This window comes from Orcinus orca, chromosome 11 (genome assembly GCF_937001465.1).
Source record: "Orcinus orca chromosome 11, mOrcOrc1.1, whole genome shotgun sequence".
NCBI classification, from domain to species: domain Eukaryota; kingdom Metazoa; phylum Chordata; class Mammalia; order Artiodactyla; family Delphinidae; genus Orcinus; species Orcinus orca.
Genome location: NC_064569.1, coordinates 43,478,173 through 43,488,150, shown reverse-complemented (window position 1 = coordinate 43,488,150; position 9,978 = coordinate 43,478,173). Strand labels below are relative to the sequence as shown.

General features: G+C 54.0%; 1 protein-coding gene across 6 annotated transcripts; it reads left to right on the top strand.

Annotated features, from left to right (window-relative positions):
- The first annotated feature begins 3,343 nt into the window (after positions 1–3,343).
- Positions 3,344–9,730, top strand: SMUG1 (single-strand-selective monofunctional uracil-DNA glycosylase 1). Of its 6 annotated transcripts, XM_049694455.1 has the most exons (4): positions 3,373–3,396; positions 4,057–4,132; positions 4,714–7,255; positions 8,289–9,730. In XM_049694455.1, the coding sequence occupies exons 3-4, from the start codon at positions 6,968–6,970 to the stop codon at positions 8,814–8,816; spliced, it is 816 nt and encodes a 271-aa protein (XP_049550412.1). In that variant the 5' UTR covers positions 3,373–3,396; positions 4,057–4,132; positions 4,714–6,967; the 3' UTR covers positions 8,817–9,730. The 6 variants fall into 6 exon arrangements, with proteins under 6 accessions (XP_033292018.1, XP_049550412.1, XP_049550413.1 ...); XM_033436127.2 differs by lacking the exon at positions 4,057–4,132 and having other exon boundaries at positions 3,344–3,396; positions 6,957–7,255; XM_049694456.1 differs by lacking the exon at positions 4,057–4,132 and having other exon boundaries at positions 3,376–3,396.
- Positions 9,731–9,978: the final 248 nt, after the last annotated feature.

Below are 9,978 nucleotides of genomic sequence, written 5' to 3'. Positions count from 1 at the left end.
TGGGGTCCTCAGACTAGCATCTGCCTGAGACCCTGGCACAGGGCCATAACAGCAACACAATTAACCTTTATGGAGCACCAATCCTGGGCCACCCCCTGTACTAAGCACCTTACGTAATTAAGTCACTTAATTATCACAAAAGAAGACTTGGATTGCAACGATTATCCCATTTTACAGTTGAGTTAACTGAGGCACAGAGAAGTTAAATAACTTGCCTCAGGTCACCACTAGTAAATGGCAGAGCTGGGATTCAAAGGCAGGTGGTCAGAGTCCAGAGATCACACTCTAAAGGCCTCTGCTACATCGCCTCTCCTCTCCAATGCTCTTTGAATGTTTATTGGGCTGACTGAGAGAGGACAAGTGAGACAGCGCCCACTGTGGTGGGGCAGAGGGACACGGCTACACTGACAGACAAACACCTGAAGCCCTTTGGGGTTCCCAAAGGTGGCAGGAGCCAACAGGGTGATACCTGTTACTTGGGGAGTGGGAAACATGGCCTTCACCTTCTCCAACCCACATATCTATTTTCTGCACTGGAGCCCTGTGCTAGACAGCTCCCCTTCCCTCCCCTAGGAGCCTGGAGGCAGGGGAAGGGCTAAAGATCAGCCTAGAAACCCAAGTGATCTGGGAGTCTGGGCTAGGACCTCCAGAGGCCGATAGATGGCGCTCGTGGCCCAATACAGCCCAGGCAGCCCAAGGAAACCAAAGGAAAACAAGCCAGCAGGTTAACCCCTTCCCGCCTGGGCTCCAGCCCCAGAAGCAGGCTGGTGGGCAGCTGAGGGCGCTGCCGCAGACCTGGCTGGCCCCTAGGGAGTGACCCAACTCTCTAGGCTCTGTCCAGGCCACAGCCTGGGTCTGCTTCTGCTGCTTCCCCACAAGCTTTATCTGTAAATCCCAGTCAGCCAGCCCCCTGGAGACTTCCCAGAGGGCTAGGAGACTGAGACATGGACAAGGCAGGCTGGGAGGCTCCATCCCAGCCAAAGTTTCATCTCTCAGCCTCCATCTCTTGAAAGTCTATGGATCTCTTTCTAATCACCTCCACTTCGGGAGAACTCCTCACCTCCATCTTCCCTGAGAGGGACTCACCAAGCGGGGAGGAGTAGCATGGACTAGAGACAGAGAAGGTCCCCAGGCCCCTACGGGATCAGCTACAGCCACTCACTGGGGGTTGCCCAAGATTCAGTTTCTCCCATGTTGGGACTCCCCATCTCTGGGGTCCCTGTCTTACAGGGACAGAAACATGTATCCAACACTTCCAGGAAGTTGGAATTGGGGGTGGGGGTCCTGGGGATCTCTGCTTGCCTGTCACTCACTTCACTCATTACTGTCCTGTAAACAGACTTGGAGTGTGGAGGGGCTGCCATGATGATAACCTGATAGTGCTTGGCAGCAAGGGACAAAGGCTGGGGTGGCGGGAGGGTTGTCAAAGGGTTGGTGAGGCTCCTAGACTTTTTTTTTTTTTTTTTGTCTGCATCACGCAGCTTGAGGGATCTTAGTTCCCTGACCAGGGATTGAACCTGGGACCACAGCAGTGAAAGCGCCAAGTCCTAACCATTGGACTACCAGGGAATTCCCTCCTAGAATTCCTAAGCAATGAGATAACACCACCGGTGTGGTTCCCCTTCCCTCCTAATTTTTGTTTAGAAACACACAAATGCATAGATCTATGGAGATAGAGGAGCCTGAGCAGGGACCTGGCTAGTTCAGGATATTCTTTTATTATTTTTCTGCGTTGGGTCTTCATTGCTGCGCGCGTGCTTTCTCTAGTTGCGCGAGCGGGCGGGGGGCTACTCTTCGTTGCGGTGCACGGGCTTCTCATTGCGGTGGCTTCTCTTGTTGCAGAGCACGGGCTCTAGGCGTGCGGGCTTCAGTAGTTGCAGCACGCGGGCTCAGAAGTTGCGGCGTGCAGGCTCCAGAGTGCAAGCTTCAGTTGTTGTGGCGCATGGGCTTGGCTCCTCCGTGGCATGTGGGATCTTCCCAGACCAGGGATCGAACCTGTGTCCCCTGCATTGGCAGGCAGATTCTTAACCGCTGCGCCACGAGGGAAGTCCCCAGGATATTCTTATTTCACTCATTCCAGAGAAAAAAGCAGAGATAGGGAGGTAGATGTACACAGAGGGAGAGAGAGACACACAGATACACAGCTATACAAGAGACTAGGGATAGAGATACATTTACATAGGCAGAGAGAGTCGAAGACACAGAGAGGGAGAGAATCTAGCACAAATGAAAGCTCAGGAAATAATGGAATTTGTTGAGGTGGATGATTAATTCAGTTTCCGAAGTCTTGCCAGGGTAGGGGTGGTTTCTCACCTGTGGTTCAGAGGCTCACTGCTCACAGTTCCCTGAAGCTCCTCCTGCATCCTTTAAGTTTTTGTCTGCTGGTAGGAGAGCAGGGGAGGCTAGGGAAGGGGGTAGCATCCTTGTTCTCTCACCTCTTCCTGTTCTGGGATTCATTGGTCTCCACCTGCAGGGAGACTGCTTTCCCTGGTCTCAGTCATGGCTGTGCTGGAGTATTCAGGGAAGGGGGATGGGAGGAATCTACAAGATAACAGGCCTTATGGTGTTTACAGTCTAATGAAAATATTATAGTCAAGACACAGAAACAGATCCAGAGACAGGACAAGAACAAAGCTAGGAGTGGGACAGCTTTGGATATTAGTATTGGGTTGGGGAGGTGGGAGGGAATGAACTGTTAGATGAGGCCATGATATTGGTCTAGGAAAGTGTGCTGGACAGAGTATTCGAGGGGGAGGATTGGGAAGGATGGGAGGTCATAGAGCTGGGTAGACAGCAGAGCAGAGTAGGGAGAGAACTGAAATGGTAAAGCCATGGAGACAGGGGTTTGGACAGTAATGGGGGATGCAAGAGTCTCAAAGTCATTACTAAGGAGTTGTTAGAGATGCCAGAAGTGCCTCCGTGGATGTTCTATATACAGTCCTTGGAGAGCTGCAAAGGAGAGGTCTCTTATACCTGGGGCAGAAGGAGGGCTAGAAATGGTCTGTAGCCATTGTTAATACCCTCAGGTGAGTTGAGAGACTGCGGATAGTTGAAGCTCCTTGATTGACAATCCCTTTGGGGAAAGTGTTGTGGATGAAGTTTTGGAAAGGTGATGCCCTTTACGGCTAGAATCCAGGATCTCCAAGATCCTTACAGAGCTCGGCTTCTCACTTCTCACGTCTGCAGGATTTAGCCCCGCTGTAAAGAATAAACTACAATCCCCAGCGTCACTTAGGGCTAATTTAGCACGCCTTCCGGGAATTTTAGTATTTCCGGCGGAAGTGGCCGCAGCTACGCCAATCGCCTTCCCTAAACAAAGTAGACTACAATTCCCACAGCCCTCCGCGCCCAGGGGCGGGGGAAAGGAACCGGAAACCGGATGGGGCGCTGGACCAGGTAGGGAAGTGGGAGTCTGGGAACTTGGGGCTTTGGGGGCGGGCTGGGAGCTCCACGGGCTCCCCGTGGGTGGCAGGCGGGGAGTCGGGGTGTCTGTGTTTCGGGACGCCTCGCTCCGTCAGGGGCTCGCCCGGCGCAGGGAGAGCCGAGCCCATGGAGCCGCCCGGAAGGCCTGCGGAGACGAGGCTTTCCCGTCGGGCGGAGCCCGCGGGCGGAGGTCGAGATTTCTTGTGGAGCTTAGCCGTCAGCCCCCTCGGAACTAGGAGGAGAGCTGAAATGTTGTTTCGGGGTCCATGCTCCATTATTATTATTGTTATCATTATTGGTTTAAGGATTTGCTGGTTGTCCCTGTGAATTCCTGGAGTGCCCCCAAGGGACAGGGGAGTGGATAGTGTCTTGGATTCCTTCTGCACTTGCTGGGTTTAGTGTCAGAGAGCCTGGGTGGCCGGACTTATCGGTGGGTCACCCTCCATTTCCTTCGCACTTAATGTAGTATGGCACTGTCATTTAGAAAGTATCTGCCTTTCTTAAGTCTGTGGCCCTGGGTGACTTTCGATAGGACATCCAAGTTTCTCCTTTGGTGGGCTTTCATGGTGTTTTGTTCAGGACATTAAAGCTGGAATCACAGTGTATAACAATTGTTTATCTGTCTTGTCACAGTCATTTATGAACCTGGCTTACATTTTATTCATTTTGGACTTCTTCCCCACCAGGAGACTACCACAGTGCCTCTCATGTAAGAGACTCATAAATATTGAAAAGTATAAATGAGTTAACAGCTGGTGGTAGGTTGGATGGAATTTGTGATTTTTATTTCATAGAGAAGAGAGGTAAATGACTTAAGAGAACCTTAGAGATAAAACCAGGACTAGAATTTGAGTCAGTTGACACATAGCCTGCAGCTCTTGCCATCCAGTCAGGCTTTGAAATTCTGGAACACTGAAAATAAGACCTTGTCACTCTTTTGTGTACCCCCAGCCTTGCTGTCTTCAGCATGGGTCCCTAAAGATCAAAGGTAGGCTCAACTTAAGGCCTGAGAGAGGTTCCAGACTTGGAGCAGCCAACCTACTAATGTTGGCACTGTGTGGGGAGATGCAAATCAAGGGCCCCTGAGACAATTGAGTTCTCCACAGCTCCCTTCTCAGCTTTTGTTTGAGTTCAATTGGCCACCAATTGAACAGACAGATCAGTTAAAGACTTCTGAGATCAGTCTAGGGAAGGATTTCCTAAGTTTGGTCCTGATTTTTTTTTTTTAATTTTATATTGGGGTATAGTTGATTTAAGATTTTTTTTCTCTCTCTCTCCCACTTTCTCTAGGCTAGGGTCAGAGAACAGGTTGATGGATCAAGCTGTTGTGTCAACCTTGAGGTCCCATCTCGGGGAAGAGGTTACTCTTGACCTGGGCAAGGAGTTGAGAGGGAGAAGAACCATGGTCCCTGCCCTGTGGGAGGCCCAGATGTAATGGAAACATGCCAGAGCCTGGCAAGCCCTCAGAAACAAGCAGAGGGCAAAGCAGGCAGCTGAGCCTTGAGTGGACTCAGGATGTAGAAGTGGAGAGGAGTCCATCAGGAAAGGCTCCTGGGTAGAAGGTAGCTTTATTTATTTTTTAATTTATTTTGGCCGTGTTGCACAGCGTGCAGGATCTCAGTTCCCCAATCAGGGATTGAACCTGGTCCATGGCAATGAAAGCCCGGAATCCTAACCACTAGGCCACCAGGAACTCCCAGAAGGTAGTTTTAAACAGGATTGAAAAAAGATGGTATGGATACAGCTGAGCAGGTGTTTGTTGACTGCCTAATAAAAGCTAGGACCTTGGAGCTATGGAGGAAAATTAAACAAGGTCTCCTCTCTGATCTGCCTCAAGTCTAGTCTGAGAGGCCAGGTGTGAATTCATGAAGAAGCAGCTAACCATGGTGACGTGCAGTGGTTCTCAGCCGTCACCAACAATCAGCATCACTTGAAGAAGCCTGTTTAAAATACAGATTCCCAGGCCTCACGCCAGCCGTACTTGGGTTGGGCGAGGCTGGGAAGGTACAGCAAATGGTGCAGCATCCTGAAGAGGGACGGCTTTACCAAAGGGATAGTTCGAGCTGCATCTGGAAGGGGAGGTATGATTTGGATGTGTGGAGGGGTAGGGGACTCACAGTCGTGCTTCACTCAAGGAGTCTGTGAAAAATTGGGTTTGTAGAAATAGCATGTGCAAGGTTTGGGGAGCTGAGGTAGGAAGGGCGTTTTGAAAGTGTGAATGGGAAGGTCAGTTTGGACCACTGGGTTTGCATGGGAGTGATTAGAAGGAAGATTGGAAGGAATGGCCTCTGTGGGTTACAGCGCTTGCTGGGGTGCTCCCTCTTCCTGCTTCCCCCCTTCCCTCTTTCTCGTTCTCTTCCCTTCCCCCTTTACCTCCCCTGGGCCACCCTTTACACACAATATCTCATTCCATTTCTTGTATCAATATTGTTAAGTGGATATTGTTTTTCTTAGTATTTGGGTGAGGAGACCTGAGGCTCTGGCCAGGGTTACCTAGCTTGTAGGAGTCTAGTGTGGGTCTGGTAATCGTCTCACTCACCACTGAGGATTCTTGAACATGGGCAGGAAGCTGGGCTGGGGTTGCGGGTTGTAGAATTAGCAGCGTGGCCCATCGGACCGTCGAAAGCGAGATGGGTGCGGATGGTGATGCGCACAGCCTTGAGCCAGATGGTTTGGGTTCAAATCCCAGCTTCGTTATTTGCTAAGTGCGTGACCCTGGGCAAGTTGCTCGATCTTGCTAAGCCTCAGTTCTCTCCCCTGTAACGGGAACAGTAATACCCACCTCGCGGGGTTGCTGTGCACATCAGTGAGGGGCACCTGGCACAGAGCAGTTGCTCACCACCTGGAAGCTATTGTAATCCGCTCTGTAATTAGTCTCTGGGCTGTGGCTGTGCACCTGCATCCCACCCTTTAGCACATTGGTTTCCAGGACACAGTCCCTCCTGGCTGGGCTTGTTTTAGGTGCTGCAAGTTTGCCATGTAAATATTTATTGAAAACCTAGGCGTGGCCTAGGAACCAGTGACTCAAAACCTGTGCCTGATGGAAAGGAGGTTTGGAGTGGGGGATGGTTGGTGGTTATGGGTCGTGCTCACCAGGTAATATATAAAGAGGGAGGATACTTGAATCCAGAAGAGGAAGGGCCCTTCATTACCAGGAGCTGACATGAGCAAGAGCTTGCCTGGAGGTTGGGGGTGACTGACAGTCTCTTCTTTTTTTACTTTTTTTTTTTTTTTTTGCGGTACGCGGGCTTCTCACTGCTGTGGCCTCTCCCATTGTGGAGCACAGGCTCCGGACGCGCAGGCTCAGTGACCATGGCTCACGGGCCCAGCCGCTCCGCGGCACGTGGGATCGTCCCAGACTGGGGCACGAACCCGTGTCCCCTGCATCGGCAGGCGGACTCAACCACTGCGCCACCAGGGAAGCCCGACAGTCTCTTCTGAGCTCAGGAAGTGGTAGTAGGGGCCCTGGCCAGCCTGGATCCCTCCCACGCTATGACTGGGGCTGTTGGGGCCTCTGTCCATCTCTTTTCCAGGTGACAGTGTCATGGCTGTGCCCCAGGCTTTCCCGCCGGGGCCCCTCCATGAGGGGGGTGCTCTGGTGGAGCCCCAGCCCTCCCCTCGAAGCTCGGCCGAGGGCTTCTTGGAGGAGGAGCTCCGGCTTAACGCTGAGCTGAAGCAGCTGCAGTTTTCTGAGCCCGTGGGCATCATCTACAATCCTGTGGAGTATGCGTGGGAGCCGCATCGCAGCTACGTGACCCGCTACTGCCAGGGGCCCAAGCAAGTGCTCTTCTTGGGCATGAACCCAGGACCCTTTGGCATGGCCCAGACTGGGGTAAAGAGGTCGGCTTCCTCTGTTGGGTGGAGGGGGAGGCTTCAGGGTGGATGCTTGGCTGCGCGGGCTGTGGGGAGCCTGTGCGCGGCTGTGGACGTGTGTGGGCCCCCCCGCCCCACACACTGGCTCCTGTGGTCTCAGACACTCTCCCGGCCTCGCTGCCCCTAGTTAACCAAGCACATTAATGGTAGTTCCGCTTCCCCTGTGAGCTGTCCACTAATTGCCTCTGAGAGCCCTTCCTTCCGCCAGCCCCATCCTTTCCTTACCCTGCCGGATCTCCCCTCTCCCTAGAGCGTGCTTGAGTTCAGGAGAGGGACCAGGACTTATGGGGTCCGTGGGGAGACTGGTTGACCGGGGTGGGTAGGGAAGAGATGCAGGACTTCCCGGCAACCCGGGTTCTGCTTCTCAGCTTGAGGAGAGCTTCGGAACAGAGCAGACTCCAGGGCTGCCTGCTTCCCTTTCAGACCTCCAGATGAGTGACTGCCCCTCCGTGTGGGTGCTCGGCAGGTGGGGGAGGTGAAGAGGCTTCAGGGCAGGAGGCTCAATCGCTTTTATTGATCCCAACTGGGGGCTGAAAGGTGATCCATGATGATCGATGGAAACGACAGCTTGAGGCTTGGGGCTGAGAGGGCACCCAGAGAGCAGTGGTCAGCCCTGTCCTTGTGCCTCCTCTAGCTCTGGCCGCCTTTCTGTCTCGGGCCATCTGTCTGTCCCCCCTGCTACCCATCACGCCCTGTGTGGGACCACATATCCCCCATGCGCTTCCTGTACCTGGTCCCAAAGGCTCGTGGGGTAGAGGCAAACAAATAGATCCTCCTGGACCGCAAGCCACACGAACAATTGGAGAAAGAGGGACAGGCTCAAACCAAGGGCCAGGAATCCTTGTCTCAGGCCCTTGGGTGAAGGTGGTTGGAGTGGGGGGTGAGTAGGGTGCAGCTAGATCCTCTTGGAGGGTGGAGAGGGGCTGGTTGGTTCAGAGCCCAGGCGTCAGGTCTCCAGTCTGAAGCCCTGGTGTGTCTCTCCTTCCCCACAGGTGCCCTTTGGGGAAGTGAGTGTAGTCCGGGACTGGTTGGGCATTGGGGGGCCTGTGCAGACCCCTCCCCAAGAGCACCCCAAGCGACCAGTGCTGGGACTGGAGTGCCCTCAGTCCGAGGTGAGTGGTGCCCGGTTCTGGGGCTTTTTCCGGAACCTCTGTGGACAGCCCGAGGTCTTCTTTCGTCACTGTTTTGTCCACAACCTGTGTCCTCTGCTCCTCCTGGCTCCCAGCGGCCGCAACCTCACCCCCGCCGAGCTGCCGGCCAAGCAGCGAGAACAGCTCCTTGGGGTCTGTGATGCGGCCCTGTGCCGGCAGGTGCAGCTGCTGGGGGTGAGGCTGGTGGTGGGCGTGGGCCGCCTGGCCGAGCAGCGGGCGCGGCGAGCTCTGGCCAGCCTGATGCCCGAGGTCCAGGTGGAGGGGCTCCTGCACCCGTCCCCTCGCAACCCGCAGGCCAACAAGGGCTGGGAGGTGGTGGCCAAGGAGAGACTGAACGAGCTGGGGCTGCTGCCGCTGTTAACGAAGTGAGCGCCCCTGCGGCCTGCACAGGATGTGTTCAAGGTCCCCTGGGTCCTTCGGGGCAAGCAGATGGCCGCGCGCTTCCTGGACTGGAGCGACAAGGTCCCCCTCGGCTCCCTGGTTGCTGGGACCTGCCGCGGCAGTTTGGACACTACTCCTGCTTGCCCTCCCGATTCCTGCCTGCCTCACCTTCCTTTGAGCGTTGCTTCTTTGGTCTGTGGTACCCAGCTCCACAGAGAGCCAGCACCTGCAAACTGCTCCACCTCAGTGTTTCCCTGGAGCCTCTCTTCGGCGGAGAGTGACCTGAACAGTGACTTCCGAGGTCATATTTGCCGTTTTAGAGAAAAGATTCTGCCAGGATCCCCACCCGTCCTAGAACGGCTTCCTTCAGCTCACCCCTTGCCTCACAGGGACCAGGACAAAGCGTGGGTCATGGCTGCTGAGAGTGAACTTCTGATGGGAGACTGAGGCTGCGTCAGAGAGAGACAGTTCGTGTGGCAGCGTGGGGACGGCCAGAAGACCTGGATTTCCATCCCAGCTTTGAGACTTGTGAACTTTATGACTTTGGACAAGTTGCTTGACCTCTCCAAGCCTCGGGATCCTCATCTATAAAATGGGGTCCCTGCCTCATGGGGCTGGTGTGGGGATTAACTGAGATAACCCTTAAAAGTGCCTTGCGTAGTGCCTGGCACGTGGGTGCTCCTTACACCTTTTCTAGCTTTCTTGCCCCCAGGTTGGGGAGGCACTGCACTGCACTACACAGGAAGCCCCTCTGACCCAAAGACCCGGGTGGGGGTAGGGGTCTGGGCCTCCACCTGTAGCCTGAGTGACGGGCAGATTCTTGCCCCACCAGAGATGGACTAATGAATTTATGACAAACCCAGCCTGTGACTTTTCCGTCTAAGCATTAAAAGCTCCTAAACCCTTTTGTGTTCGCTCTTTTTCCCTCCTGCGTGTCAGGTGTAGAAGGAGGTGGTTTATGTTTTCCCATCTCTTACCTCTTCCTGTTTGCAAAGGGTTCTCTTGGGTACCGGGGGGTGGTATGAACAGTCTCTAATTGCCTCACCAAAGCTGTAGGGTCTCTGTTAGGGCCCTGTCCAGTGGTTTGTCTGCTACTTGGGGCACTGTGATGGGTGGATGGGAGCCTGGTATCTCCAGCTGACTCATTTCT

What these genes read in the sequence shown, in the direction of transcription:
- SMUG1 (XM_033436123.2), top strand. Translation starts at nt 4,063, where the DNA reads ATGAACCTGGCTTACATTTTATTCATTTTGGACTTCTTCCCCACCAGG. An exon ending in ACTACCACAGTGCCTCTCAT is followed by an intron (nt 4,133 to 6,956) that starts GTAAGAGACTCA and finishes TCTCTTTTCCAG; the next exon opens with GTGACAGTGTCATGGCTGTG. An exon ending in TTGGCATGGCCCAGACTGGG is followed by an intron (nt 7,256 to 8,288) that starts GTAAAGAGGTCG and finishes CCTTCCCCACAG; the next exon opens with GTGCCCTTTGGGGAAGTGAG.